The 16,021-nt window shown below is 41.0% G+C and overlaps 1 protein-coding gene across 3 annotated transcripts in view; it reads right to left on the bottom strand.

Annotated features, from left to right (window-relative positions):
- Window positions 1–16,021, bottom strand: part of TBC1D14 (TBC1 domain family member 14) — a 64,930-nt gene that overhangs the window by 29,564 nt on the left and 19,345 nt on the right. For 2 of the 3 annotated variants that reach the window (XM_082760373.1, XM_082760374.1), the window contains one exon: window positions 14,195–14,315. In XM_082760373.1, the coding sequence (XP_082616499.1) occupies window positions 14,195–14,315 (121 nt within the window). Of the gene's footprint in view, window positions 1–2,261; window positions 2,363–14,194; window positions 14,316–16,021 lie in introns of those variants that run through there. The other variant, XM_082760375.1, reaches the window with a different exon arrangement.

Below are 16,021 nucleotides of genomic sequence, written 5' to 3'. Positions count from 1 at the left end.
CCAAAGATGTAAAAAATAATTTAAAAAAATCTTTGGGCAAAAGATCCAACCCGCTAACAAAAACCAGAACAGCCTGGATTACTCAAACCAAAACAGGATGCCTACCACTAATATAAAGGCCTTCTCCTCCTTAAAGGACACACAAAAAACACACACATGAACACAGAGCCACTCAAATTATTCCATGGTAATGCTGCCCCATTCAATTCCTGATCTAGCTAGTTCTGAGGGATTCAAAGGAGCAGTTGAGTGAAGCTCCTGGGACACAGAAACACTTTTCCCTTGTTTGCTACCAGGGTTCTGTCCCAGCAATCAATCCTGTGATGCCTGCATTGCTGTGACGGGAAACACTGTCATGAATTTGGAATGCCTCGCTCGTTAATACCAGGTAATGCATGACATCAGCTTGAAAACCAGGAAAAGAACCAAGAAAAATGTATTTAAACTACCGAATAGCGTTTAGCTTTGACCATTAAAGGGAGAGAGCTCATACTGATGAAGCTATTAAAAAATCTATTGAGAAAATAAGCGAAGAGATATAGCAGAAAAGCTTTTGTGACAGCATATTCCGAACGCTAAGGCACTGTCCCTGCTTTAATAGCTCCTTGAAGGCAGCTGATGGTGACCAGCTCATGAGTGTACCCTCATTACGTGCCTCTGCTGACCCACGAACCACAGAGCACATCCACTGCACTTAGGGCAATGAAGCAAATGCCTATTTTTCTCCTAGTTTCTATTAGGATGTAGCTATTTTTCACGAATTAACCTAGTCAAATATTAACCTACATTACTGCTTCCCGACACGAGGTGAACCTTGTTCTCAAATCTAATGGTTTTACTCCTTTGAGACGCTACTAGTGACAGAAAAAACAGCTGACATCCACAAGAAACTGCAACTACACAGAAATCATCCCATATTGATCACCATAGAGCATCATAGAGCTTGACATTAAAGCGCAAGCACCCAACGCTTATTACAGAAGTTCCACAAAAGCTGCTTGATTTTTGCTTAAGAAAATTATTCTCAGGGTCCTATTTCGCTGAAAGCCAACTACAGAGCAGAACTGCTTTTGGAAGGTGCAAAAAAAACTGCAATGGGGATTTCATTTCATTCAGTAGAATTTGGAAATCTCATTCGCCTAGGCACAAACTTTCCCAGCCCAGCATTACGAATATCATCCCTTCAGGAATTTCTTGACCAAAGAATGTTTTATTTTAGAATATTTCAGAGCATGGGCGGCCAGTTACAACAGTGAGGTATTAGTGCAGTTATTCAGAGCTCTTAAAGTAGCAGAAGCCAATCCCACGTTTCAGCAAGCATTCACTGATGCGCTTTACTCAGCATCACCCTACAGCAAAGCAGCCAGACCGGCACACAAAATGGGAGTGGCACTTCGATCAGATTAGCCATATGAGTCCTTTGTAGTATTTTCAGTAGTAGCTAAACATAATAAAAATGTCCTTTGGTGACAGATCGGTGACAAGGCTGTGTATGAATTAGGAAGGGGAAAAAAAAAAGAAAAGACTCAGAGGGAACAAAAGCACTTCAAAATGATCTTATTTCGGTAGGAAGGGAATGCCAATTTGAGCATCGCATTGTGTGCTACAGCTCTGAAAGGGACTGAAGCCTCCCCAAACTCGCAAGTATCTGCTGATGGAGCACACAGAACTATTTGCACGGCTCAGCATACCGCAATGGGCACACAATAGCTCATTTGAAGCTTTTTGTCTTTAAACCAGACTCGAATCCCCTACGATGACAAATAACACAGCAGATATTTACATCCTAAACTACAGCTAGGGCTCGCTTACCTACATTAACTTCAGGCTCCCTTCAGGAAGCAGCGCTCACACCTCCGATGCGGAGCACATCCTTACCTCCGTGCTCACCGGGGCTTGCCTGCCAGGCCTGCTCCTCCCCAGCCGGGCTCCGGGGGCTCTCCCGGCGGGCAGAAGCCCCGCCACGAGCACAAACCCAGCGACCCCCCCCGCGGCTCGGCCCCGAGCAGCCGGGACGCCGGCCCCGCCATTTCGCTGCCCGCCGCGGGTCCCCGGGCCGCCCCCGCCGGGCCGCGCTGGGCCTGCTCGGCCGCGGGTCCCCCCGGTTCCGTGGCCGCCTTTTGGCCGCGGGGCAGGGGGCGAGCGGGGAAGCCGAGGCCGGAGGGGCGCAGCCCGGCTCCGGGGCTCGCCGCCTCCACCAGGCGGTTCCCCGGCGCCGGCAGCCGCGCGTTGCCCGACCGCAGCCCCCCGGCCCCGCTCACCATGAAAGCCGCCCTCCTTCACCGGCAGCGCCGCCGCAGCCCCATGCCCGGGGAGCTCGGCGGGCCCTGGCTCCCCGCCGCGGCGCCGCCCGGGCCCGCACGGCCCCGTGGGCCGCCCCGCTCCGCCCCGAGCCCCGGCGCTTCGCTCCGCCTCGCCCGGCCAGGCCTGCGGCGCGGGGACGGGGAGAAGCCTCGTCCTCTAATTCATTAGGGTGTTATTCAGCAGGAATGATGCCCTAATGCTGCCCCAGGAACGCCCCGCCCGAGCGAGGAACCTCGGCTTCGTTCCTGCCCCAGGCATTTGCGTCAGTGCCACAAGGGTGGCAGAGCACCAAGCACCACAGCCCCAGTCCTCATGCTTTTTGTCCCAAGCTAGCTCGTCACCCCTATCAGAAGGCATTTGTGTAAAGTTAAAACTATTAAACGAGAAACAACTTCAGACCGTGAGAAGTACCGTAACGTACTACCAACACTATTCCTGTGGTAAATCCTTCTCTTCCCACATGCTGAAAATGGATCAATACCACACATCTCCTAGACCAAGGGAAGAGCCATCTGTCAGTCCACAAACAGGAGCTCCAACAGCTCTGCTTCCAAAAAAAAAAAAAAATTAAAATTAAATAAATATATATATATAGGGAGAAAGTGAAGCCTGGTGAGATTGGAAGGCACTTCTGTATGGTGGAAAACAAAGTACACGGTAACTCCAATCAGTTACCACAGATGACACTGATGTTCGGGAGCAGTCTTTATTTTTAGGGTGCCACCATTAAAAGAGTCCCTGAGGCTACTCAGACAACTTATGCACAAGCTTTAATTACATGTGTTTTCCACTGGAATTCCTGCCTCTTCCAGTTGACATGATAGGAACCAGACCAGGATTGCAGAAGCAAACAGAAAATTGTTTTTTCCTGGCTTTCAAGTCTGATTGGTACCAAAATACCGCTTCAGCGCTCCCCATCTGTTGCTTCACAGCTTTCTACTGCAGGTCCATCTGCAATCTCTTGCCTGTTACTTACAGCGTGTTTACCAGATCGATCTAAGATGGTACGCGCACAGCACATAACTGCCCTCCCTGCCCTTCTGGCCTCTCTCACCATCTCTTTGTGTCACTGTAGGCAGATGTGTGACTGCACACTAAATTAACTTAGGGAAATTACACTGCTAAAAACTCATCTTTTGCTGGATTAGTTTGGCTACTCTGGTAAATTCTGGGTCTTTGTTGCTGCGGGGCAACGTGACTGTGCGTACTGGCACAAACAGAAACCTTGTCCAGGAAGAGGAGCAAGCAACAGGACCTCTTTCAGAAGATCAGCTGAAAGTAGCAGATCATGAAACCTGCGACAATCTTGGGGCCGGAAACTAAGATTAGATTCTTGACATGATACTAAACCATAAAACGTCTATTTTAATGGAGGCTCCTATGTACGTAATACAACTCCAGGAATCAAAGGGATCTTAAGGACACCAACACCTCAGGCAAAGATCTGATTGAGAACATCCTTCAGAATTCAAGAGAAGGAATACAGATTGTTGAGATCAAGGAATTATTTGAAAGTTTAATATTTAAAGGATATAATATATATATATATATAATATGTTATATAATTATATATATAATTATATATATATATATATAATCTCAGAGATTATTATATAACTCCAAAAGAGTACAGAACTGGTTTGAAATGCAATCAGTTTATTAGTTATGGGTCTGACAGAGATATTCAAGTTTCACACCCAACCTGCAGATTTTACCAAAGTGATCTGGCAAGTTGTACAATTCATTAATGGTTCAAGCGCCATCAGGTCTACTTGCTTTACCTATCTGTACACATTTTTAATCCTCTTAAGTTATAGAAAGAATACCGGAGCAGAAGATAACAATATGATGGAGCTTAACTGAAAAAGAATTGATTTTCTACCAGGGTATCCTTCTCATCTTCAGTACCACAGTATTTTCCTCTTCTATACTTAACACATTAGGAATGCTTAAGTGAAGTAAGGGTAAGAGACTACAGCCAGTTCACATGAGGAGACGCTCACACTACCTATTTTTAGGCATCATTTTAAGTGCTCTGAAATTACCCCCTTATCCCCTGGAAAAGCTTCTCTCTACTTACTACAGATGATAGAGAATTTGGGCTTGCAGCTTTAGTCCCACAAAAATCACACTGAAGTAAAATGAATGAAGTAACGCACACATCTTCGAACAGGTTAACAGTAAAGAGAGTTTCACTCTACTAGAAGCTACGTGCCCTACACTGCAGTCCCATGCTCCATCCACTGGACCACTTCTACAATTTTTATGTATATGTATTTTCATAGTATCATATTTTGAGCAACAGACGCGTTGGGTTAAAGAACATTTAAGTCTAGACAGGCCAGTTTAGGTCTTCCAAGAAAGAGTAACAGTTCACTGTTTAGGAGTCTGTCACCTCTAATCATGCAACACGCTGTATGTATCAGATGGTTTTCACCCTCAGGGTTCACATTTCATTTGTGCTAAATGTGAATAAGTACTTTTTTGATCATACAGAGTCACATGCCTTGTAATAAAAAATGGGGAAGGAATCTAGAACAGTTACCTATATGTGAAGGACTATCTAGAAGAGACAAAGCATACTGACAAACCATGTGGTTTAACAACAGCTCCTTGTTGTCAAATGTGGTATCTGTAATCAGATTGTGAGGCACACTCTTACAAGCGACTCCAATGAGTCACAGTAACCAAAAAACCCCTAGTACTTAGAACATGGAAAAGGATGTAATTCAATTTGCATATACAAACATGCACAGTTTCCCTGCATACTGATACCATCTGATACCCTACAGTACTAAACAAGTGGAAACATCTCCTAGAAGGTCTTCCAGCAGCGCAAGCATCTGATAAATGCTTGAGCAAGAGCACACAAGCTAAGTGTTTTTGGGTTATTTTTTTTTTCCTGGATGAACAGCTGCCAAAATAAAACCCTACCAGCATCTTTTTAGTATATCCCTTAAATTTCACTTCTAGGGATTGGGATTACACTGAATATGGAATTTATGTAAAACCATAATTTTACATAAACTATATCTGCTCACTAATCTCTCCAGCTCAATTTTCTGTATAGCCTCAGCACCATGCCCTTGCCAGTCATCCGTCAGCAACTTTTTCCTCTGACATTTCACATTAGTGCTGATGTGCTGGTGTTGCAGAAGAAAATTTATCTTTCCTATCTCGTTTCAAATTACACACTCTTCAGAGTGACTATTTAGGAACTATCTGAACAAAACAGGGGAAAAAAAAAAAAGAGGTATTCTTCAACCTGTGTCATTTTTATGCTGACAATGCTGACAATTCTGAAATGGCCAAAGCACCAGGTTAACTCTAGAATGCAGGAAAGGAGACAGAGGAGCATGACATTTTTCAAGTTCTTTAATATGGCCTCAAATACTTGCAGTCTTCAAGGCAGCATAAAAGTGACCCAAGAATGCCATCTACTTCGTGATGCACAGCAACTCACATTGCTATGCTGTTCTAATATCCACATCAGCACGCAATTACTATTTATCCTCACAGCCAGCTGTCTACGCAGCTGAGTATGTGCAGGTCCTAGTTCAGTGTATGACTTCAGTATATACACCAAATTAGTGTGAAAAATGGCACTTCACTTTATACTTTTAACCATACTCCGCCCCCTGCCCCTCTTTTCAAATCCTCTCACTAATTTCTATTCTGCTTCCTCATCAGGATTTGTGCATCTCTAAAGGGATCTCTAATCTTTTTGAGTTTTATACTTGCCTGTCCTTAAGAAAGGGCAGAAAAGGAAGGCACTAAAGCCACTTCAGGTGGTTTTTGTACATCCTTGCTATCTAATCCCTGAAATTACCCTGGAAGCAGTTCCTGGTGCCAATTTCTTACACGCTTAATAAAAACTTCTTTTGCACTCACATTGATTGCATGCTTCATAATATCTTTCATCATCCATTTGGATTGGAAGACTCCTACACCTTCTTCATTCAACTCTACAGAAAATATTAACATGTAAATTTTCCTCTTTGTTGTTTGTTTATAACTTAAGGTTTAGTTTTGATGAGAAGAGATTTTTAAGAGTATACCCCTAGTATAAATAAAGTACATGAAGGAAGGCAACATACTTTCTAACCTATCTTAAATCATTGGCTATTTGCAGTCTTCAGTATTCATGACTATTTCCACTGAACGTTGTCATGCTAAAGAGAGCTTCACAATACAGCAAAAAAAAAAAAAAAAAAAATCTGATGTGGAAGTTACTAAGAGGTACAAAATACATGTAAAGGAACGACATAGAAAAAAATAGAATCAGATAGATAAAAATAAAATTAGGTAAGTGTCCTCAGAGAGAGAGGGGGAATAAGAATGTAAAATTTGAGGAAATACTCTCCCAACCTTCCTTCAGAAAGACAATTAAGGAAAAAGTACTTTTTTGTTGTTTTGTTTTTAAATCCTGACGTGTACCTTCCAGGTTTCCAGTAACACCCATACAGTATCTCCATTCACTTTGCACAGCCAGAGAACATCAGCTTTATTTGTTTTTGCTAGTGAGCATGGAAAGACTTAAACTTTTCAAAACCTTCATCTCTCCCCACCCCCATTCTTTAATTTTAGATGAAGCTTTAAGTGTGTAAATGGGAACAGAAACAAAGAAAGCCTTTGGATTAGGTTTCTTGGGAGCTTGCTTCTGTTTAACAGAGAAAAAACATATTGAAGTCTACTAAAGCTTTCCCAATTAATTTTACATTTTAGCAATGCAAGTTCCAGTCTCCTGTTAGGACAGACAGTTTTCCCACAATATTGAGAGGCTAACACACCTGCTTTTAAGGATTTATCTCCAACTTTGCTTCACAGTCATGTCTTGCCAAATGCATCTCTGATGCAATGTTCAAAAACGTGCCAGTATTTCCAGGCTCTTCCTTTACATAACTCTGCTTTTGTTCCAGGGTTACTATGCTGAAAAAAACTTTAGTGGTTACATGTGTTTAAGCTCTATCAGACTCACAGATGCCAGCTACATGTTGGATTCTCATTTAGTAACAAAGGAGAATGAACTTCCACCTATGTAACAGACTTTCTGGAAGGTACGAAGAGCTACGTACTTCGTCTTCAAAACGCAGACATTTTTCCACGAAATGCTTCTTATATTTAAAAATAATCTTGTGCCATGTGAATTTATTCCATCTACTGCTAAGCATCAATTTGGGCTACAAAATAACTGTTTCAATTAAGACAGACACATTTTATGATCTCACAGGCCAATTTAAAGCTTACTGTATTTCCCTTAAAACTCAACGCTAGAGTTAAAATAGACCTTTTGGTAGAGACTAGCAGTGGGCATTTCCACTGCAATAACCAACAAAGCTTGTATTTCTATCTATTTAGTATCTTTATTCCAATACCTATCCTCACAGACCATGTTACACTTATTTAGGATCTCTCAAGCTTCCTGGGCTTTTGACCAATACAGTTTCTAAGGAACTCTAAATACTGATAAAACTAAAACAAAGGTTTTAAAACTGCAAAGGGAAAAAAAATAAAAACTCACTTCCTTTCAAAAAACACTTTGGATCTTGTCATAACTGTTCAACTGTTTCTCAAGGCCTATTATTTTCTATTAGCCTCATGATCTTAACAATTTTTCTGTCCTTTCACATTTCAACAACATAAGGGAGGAGGTTCCAGGAGCATCAAAAGCAGCACTTTGGCAGCTAGACTGTTTGCTAGATTATGATGCTAGGGTAGGTCATGTTACGTTCTTTTATTATTAAAATACTCTGGAACAATCATTCTTCTGTAGGATTAAATTACCCTTTCATTTACTATGGATGGAAGCTATTACTCTGTTTAATATTAGATTTGTTTGAGGCAGGTAATTTTCAAGTCAGGACAAGAGCAACAACACGCTCTGTATACAGCAACATGGCCAAGGGCTCCCTTTACTTATTTTTATTTAATTCCACAAAAACTAGATTCCCTTTACATATGATTACAATACAAACAATGTTTTGAACTAGATGAGAAAGAAAAACATAAAATAGCACTGCGTTAAAGGCAGCATGCAAGTTTTGGGGTATAATCCTTTAGCAGGAAAATTAGAGTTACACCTCTATTTCTAGAGACTGCAACAAGAGGAGCATAGGTTAGTTTCAGACTAACAAGGAGAGCTATGCCTTCTTCCAATACAATTGCATTTGTTTCCTTGTTTAAAAAAAAAAAAAAAAAAAAAAAACAAGGAACTCAGTCACATCGTGACAGATCTAAATCCTGCCTTTCTGACAGCTGACAAGTAGGAACGAGCCCAGAGGAGGAGAGCACAGGAAGTGACTCACTCACACTCCCGGACTTCTACCATGGAACAGGAAAAAATGCAGTAGACAGTTTGTAGAAAAGAGCACTTTAAAGTGTGAATCAGGTCTAAATGCAAGCCCTGCACCACTAGCAGCTGTAGGCATCAGTCCCAGTGATTTCTCCAGTGATCCCTTCCCAGACAAACTCAGTGTGAGCCGAAGGCAATGCTCTATCCAAAGCTGTGATCTAGCTCCTGCAGGAATCAGCAGCCAGCTTGAGCCAACCACTTCCTGTTCAAAAGGCCTCAAACAAACCATCTGAGCACAGGGAAAAGAAGTTAAGATAAACATTCAGAAAAGTTCAGTATTTTTAGACAACTGTCACCCATCAGCAGAGGGCAAGAGGAAGCTGGGCACGTGATGGCACTGCACGCATCTGGAAAGCTCCTGCACGAGAGCTGCACGAGAACCCACACATATCACGAGTCAGTGATCTCTGCACACTTCTCTGGTGGGTTTGTTTGTTTTGTTTCTTTCTTTCTTTTGTTTTGTCTGGATAAAGCACGCTACTCTCAACAGGAGCTCTGGCTGGCTCAAGAATAGGTTGCAGTAATTCCTTTCAGTAATTCCTGCTAGGTGCCATTGCTCTGCAACTCTTTTCCACCTAATAAATTAAAGCCAAAAAAATGATTCAGGAAAGTTAAGATCAGTTTAAAAAAAAAAAAAAAAAAGCAAAACAAGATCGACTTAAATGACACCTGACCCAAATCAGTTTGTAAGAGTTTTTTGTCCAGTACTGTTACAAGCTTAACTGTTGGTCCAATCAATACATATATATAATCACCTACACACCAAGCACTGTATTTAGCTGTTTCACCAGATTATTTTCACTTTATCATATACTGCATAGTGAGCCTCTTAAGTACAACTGATTTTGATTGACAGGAATATTGATCCCACTTAGAGTCACGATCTAATTAAAGGCAAACACAGCTGGTAAATCATGTCAATTTACTCTCTTTTAGTACATCACTCTTAAAAGAAAGTTGTTGTGTCCCCAGTTGGGAAATTTCATTACTGGTACCAAAAAAGACCTATTCCCCGCCCCCAAAAGGAAAAAAAAAAAAAAAGTGACCAAAACAACAACAACAACAAAAAAACACATTTTGGTAGGAGGCGGTGGGAATGTGCCGACACCAATCTGTACGATAGGAATGATGTGATCATCAAGGCTGAACAACCCGACTCAAATGACTTTGTTGGAGCAGGAAGGGCAAAACAAATGAAGTGTGCTGAAAGGCCTGGCTGTAAAGCTCTTATGCTGCTGCTGTACCTACAGCACAGCTGCAATCTCCTCTTCAAGCGTTGCACTGACAAACTTGTTATCCACACATTTATATCCATGAACCACTGTAGTTTTCCACTGTGTCTAAGGCAGGCACAGTTTTCATCATCGGTGGTGTCACAGCAAGAGTCACTCCCCAGTATTCATTTATTTGAATCCTTACACATATGGGAGGAAAAAAAGCCTCCCCTCCCCATGAAAAGAAGTACTATAGCTTTCAGAACAGAAACTCTTGTAAGTTTGGAAAGATGATGATCCCTAGGTTAATATCTATAGCTACTTTTTAATGTTAAGGAACTACCATTAGAAATCCGAATACAGAACACTTCTGGGCATCAAGTGAGTTCAAGAAATATTTATAGCTGCATTTGTGAGTGAAGATTGTTAACTGAAAGGCCTCACATGTTGTTATGTGCTGGATTTAAGTGGTATTGGTACTCAAAGAAAATGCCGAAATTCCATTGAGCTCTTAGGGGAATTGATATGGTTAAAGTTAAATTGAACTGTTTCCATTGATGCACCCAGCACATTTGAAAGGGGGAAAAAAGGTTACACACTGATTCAAAAATGGGTTTTGAGACAAAGGATGAGACACAACAGAGATAAATAATTTAATTCAGGCTCCTCCTTGGGCAAGACAACTGCAATGCATCTTAGGATACAGCTACAATGGGGCTGACTCCTCTGTGTGCATTAGTCTTAATAGGCAAGGTTTTGAGTGACCAGCTGAAGACTGATCACAGGAGGAGACAAGGATACTTAAAGAAGATGCAATCTTTCCTTATGTCAAGTTTTTTAAAAGAGTTTGAGAGTGAACCATCTTGAGAAATGAAAAAAAAAAAGTTGCAAACACAGGGTGTTTACATCTGCTTTATGCACCAACCCTGAGAAGTGCTCCTTTTGAGCAATGGCCACAAAGCCAAGGTCAGCCTTACGGTCCGTATAGCTGGGAAGATGATTTGCCTTCGGTTACTGCTCTCAGTGAAGTACTGTCATCTGACTTCCCGGGCCTTTTGACACATCTCTTATAAATGCAACTGGCTTAACCAGTTCTGCTCAGGCAGGATTCCTGAAGCTAATTGATACAAAAAATTAATCATGCAAGCCTCCACTGTAAATGCATTTACAGCTTCTCAGATGCTACTACTTGTTCCGACAGTTTTTAAGCTTTAAAACATTTACCTGGGTAAAAAACGTACAACGCTTCTCAGCGAGATTGCAAAGGAAGCCAGCCTTAGCCTACCACCAGAAAGGTTCTGTACCCAAACTGTAACATTCGTGTTTGTTGTCTGCAGTCAAAAGTAGGGCAAACACCAACATTGCTGGACTGATTTTCATTCCCCTATCATCAAAATGGAGAGTGATCCTGTGCCTTACATGCACTAGTCAAACAAGCGAGCGCTGTTAAAGGAGTTTTTATAGGACTGAAGAAAAGCTTTGTGTGCTCAAAACCTGTCTGACAGTTCTCTTGGTCATAGAGAAAGAATGTTACTTCTTACAAGTGGTTCATAGCTCAGCCGTAGGCAGACAGCCTCCTGTAGTTGTAGGATAACAACATCCAACTTGGGAACTGCAAGTTTGAGGGTCTGGAGTTGTCACCAATTATTTTGCAAATAGAAGGCAATGAGACCTGGTAATTCTATCAACAATGTTTAAGTGCTTCATGGAAATCCTTGCAAGTTTCTTTCACTCCCAGGTGAGATTATGGGGAAAATATCAGGAAAAAAATGTACAATATGAGTGTTTTTAAAGCTTGCTCCCTTCATGTGTAAGTTCAAAAAATGTACACATAAATGGACCATGCTATTTTTCAGAAGATTACCTTTGCAGTTAACTTCATTCATCTCACTCTGGGAGAAAAAAAATCACATTTCATCCATATAGTAAAGGTATGAGAGGATGGAACCACAACCATAGCAGCGAAGTCACAGGGCTCTGACCAGCTGACCTGGCACAAAGGGTTTCTTTGATGCCTGTCCAGAAGCAGAAGAAGCTGACTTGAGAAACTGCTGCTCGATGACTCAGTCACCTTGGGTCCTGCGCACAAAGAGCTTCATACCAAGCAAGTGTGATCAGATTGATTTCCCTAGATACGTTACATTTGAGGACCGGTAACTGTACATTGATAGCTAGTTACTACTACAGTCAGGCAATGTTGTGGCATCTTAAATAATCAAAGGACTTTCAATAGTTTAGGGTTACATACAACTTGAGGGTTTGTTTTTTTGTTTTGAGATGGGAAAATCACAGTGAAGAATGAAGAACATATCACTTTTCCTTTATGTTGCCTTTCAGAATTCCCTTAGACCAAGATTTTGCTAATAGGAACTCTAGTCAATAGCCTCCATAGCTGCACAGATTGAGCCCCAAATCTGTGGGTTAACAAGTATTTCACCACCTAGACAGTAACATCACTGAGCAAACAACATGCAGGAAAACTCATATGAGTCTTCAAGTAAAGATGAAAAAGTAAAAATTAATATTTACTTTTTTTTCCTTAAACAAATCAGTAAGTCAAGTCGGAGCGGCCAAAGAACAGAAGGCTTTTACTCAATAAACGAGTATTTCAAGTACCCTGTTAATGTCCAACAGAGGTGAGAACTGGAACAGGAAGGAGAAAAAGGCACATGGCACCCTTCCCAAACTTGAGGACACCTCAGTGTTAGAGTACTGCACTTACTGTCGGAGTACAGCTCTTATAGGTGTCATCAAAAACCTCTGGTGAATGCTCTGGAACTGCTAATTGCATCAGGACAGTCTGTAGACAAGGTCAGAATGGTTGATCACAGTGAAACCTTCAAAAACACGCTATTGCTTCACTTCAACTAAAAGCCTAAACACAGCTAACAACAGTCACATGAGACTTCCAGATTTCCAGAGCACTTCATCCTAAATTAAGCAGCACAGTCATTGAAATAAGCACTCTCTTTTCATACACAGCAGCTGGTTTTGAAGTTCTAGCTACACGGTCTCTGTGTAAACCTCCTCATTGCCTCAGTGGTCTGAACAAGTGAGAACAGGAAGCTTCCAATACCAATGAAATACAAAAAAAAAAAAAAAAACAAAACACCCAAGCACATACAATATTAACCTACTTGCACTCTGAAAATCCCAGATGAAGCAAGAAAGATAAAAGGAGGATATTTTCTTCTTACAGAAGGAGCAGCTCATGAACTATGGGCCACACTGCTGGATTTCATCAGATCCTTCCCCACAGGGAAGGCAGGTTGGTTGATTTTCTATGTGCCTGCATTATCTGCAGTCAAACCAACCCTCTTATGCGTTGTTATATTTTCAAAAACATTACTGTAGCTTAAAAGGAATATGCCAAGAAGGAGAAAAGGGCTTTCACTATTTTTCATTCACTAAGGATGACCTGAAAAGATTATTATTTTTTTAATCTCTCGACTCCACCCACATCTGTCTAAAATTAGACAAAAGATTGATCTAAAAACTTACTGCTGGCAAACACAAGCTTCACGTACACATACAAATCAATGCTACAACTAGTTAAGCAGCAATGAAGATAACAAAAAAACTGAATTTTTGGGGGTTTCTGAAGCTTTTAAAGACTTCTCTCTCCAAGGAATCACTTCAATAAACAATTTCAATACATGTGTTCTTCTGAACTATACTGTGCTAGGAAAGAAAGTTTTATTCCACTCATTTCTCCTGAACTGCAGCATTTTAAGTCAGTAACTGGGTTTTCAGCAAAGCCCATACATAAAAAGTTTCAACTGTAAATAGCAAACACTCCAGAAAGCAATGGGTGAAACTAGCATTCCAACGGGACTTTTCTGGCACTCGACCACAATGACGCTACCCTGAGTTCATGAATTTTAATTAGATTTTAAGCACAAATAAGCCAAGGCTTATCAACAAAACACAATTTCTCTCCAAACACCGTGTTATATATAGACAGGTGTATGACACAAAGGCTACAAACCAGTGAAAACTTGAACAAGGTAAGGAAAACCAAAAGATATTCAAAATACCTACCAAGCTTGATTATAATCTTCACATGAAATGTTTTATACCAAAATAGCATGATTTACACGGGGTACTGAGTTTTTAAACTATGCAGAACATATTCTCTTGAATGGCACTCTGTGTTACCATGGAAATTTTAAAAAAATCTAACAAAATCCATCTTTTATATTGTCAGATTACTATAAATTAGGTGCAACTCCTTGAGCAAACAGGCTTCACAGTCATACACACACCATGAACTTAGCTGGATTCTACATTCACTGCTAATCCTAACATAGAGTGAAACAAATACCTTTTGCATTTTTTTGGGATCTTTCTGTGAGGTTTCTCTGATGGGTACTTTTCCAAACAACTTCCATCCCACATCATTTTGTTTTTCAAGTCTTGCACTTTGCTTTCTGGTAAACAAATTCCTACAAAAAAAAAAAAAAAAAAGTTTGATTAAGAAAAAGGTTTGATTAATTACAACAAACAGAAGGACATATGATTTGCCAACCTCATTTATCCCAACCACACAAGCCCCTCTTGTGTTAGTGGTGGCAGGGACTGATTCTTATCCCCAAGGGATACATTATACAGCATTACCACCATATGGCAACCGACTTGGTTAAATAAGAATTTTTAGTAGATAAATAAGTTTATTTGTAACTTTCTGAAAGCAGTCTTCTTGTTTAGCCTCCCTCTACATCATTCAACCTCAGTGTTTTAAAGTAAGACTAAGCAGCTAAATCTCTTGCTGTGTAAACATTCTCTACCCACCTGTTACAACAGATTATTACCCAAAAATCACAAAAAAGGTTGCAAACATAGCAGCCTGTTACTGTATTTGATCTGCTCTTATAAAAGACTGCTCACATTGTTTTTCCTGAATAAAATTAAAAGCAGCTATCAAAACACATTAATTCTGAAGTCTCTCTGAAATGTCTGAGAGCGCTTCTGCACCGTACGTACCGTCTTAAAGCCAGACAGCACGAACTGCTGACGCAAAGGAGCAAAGGGAAATTGGCTAGGTTTTAGATGAAACAAAACGAGAAGCCACTGCAAGTTAACTTGTTTTTATTAAGGCTGTTAGTTCTTAAATCACAAAGCGATGTCGATGTGCCAAACTGGTGTCTCCTCACCATGGCTATGTTCTTCCAAAACAGGGCAGCTGGTGGGGAGCAGCCCTCCCGGCTCCCCCAGGAGCACAACAGGCACTGCACACCCATGGGGTTATTAAAAGGATTCCCTTTTGTCCCACCAGCTAGTCCAGTGAATATTCAGTGATGTCCAGGCTAGTTAAGTTTAGTACCAGAAGGTGTGGGAGGTTTTTTTTCCCCCGGACAATCTGTGTAGGCTTTCATTCCTCCATTTAAACAGAAAATAAAACTATTCTGATGAGACAAAAGCTTTTTTTTTTTTTTTTCCCATCCACACACAGCTACAGCACCTTCCTAGCACAGATGCTTCCAGTCTAGCACTGTTGTTTCTCCTCGCTTCCAATTACCACCTTGATGCCCAACGGGCTGACCCCTGATAGTACAGATTGTTTCTTATTCATAAAGTGTGGCAGTTTGGGAAATAAAACTGTATTGAACATCATGTTGTAAATGGGCTGAACACAAGTCTGCAATAGGAAAGATACAGACACAAAAAGTTATTTTTCTTGGCCACCTTGGATCAGCTAACATGAACAGTATCATAAATACCCCACCAGATAGAATGTAGTTGGGAATACAGGAGAAATGTTTAATAGGAGGAAAGCAATCGAGGCACAAGCATCAAGAGTGTACTGGAATGTATTTTATAAAGCTGGTAGGGTGCGCTGCCATCCTTCAGTACGCCTGTATTTACACAAGTTATCACGTGCTTCAATATCACAAGGGTACGGTTACCTTGAAACCCACAGCAGGAACAGATTATCATATTAAAAGATAAGACCAAGGTGTTTAGGTACAGAAATCACACAATGCAGTAACAGCTGATGTCAAAGCTAAGGAGTAAGAGTAACTACACTTCTACAAACCCAATGTATCTTCCCCCACCCTGTGACATAAAATAAAATCAGATAAAGATGTAGGGGAAACAGGAAGGGAAACACAAACCTACTGACATCCCACCCTCTTTTTTTTTTTTTTTT

This window comes from Aythya marila (genome assembly GCF_965140915.1).
Source record: "Aythya marila genome assembly, chromosome: 4".
Classification (NCBI taxonomy): domain Eukaryota; kingdom Metazoa; phylum Chordata; class Aves; order Anseriformes; family Anatidae; genus Aythya; species Aythya marila.
Note: the sequence above shows the minus strand (reverse complement) of the source record. Positions and strands in the feature narration are given on the sequence as shown.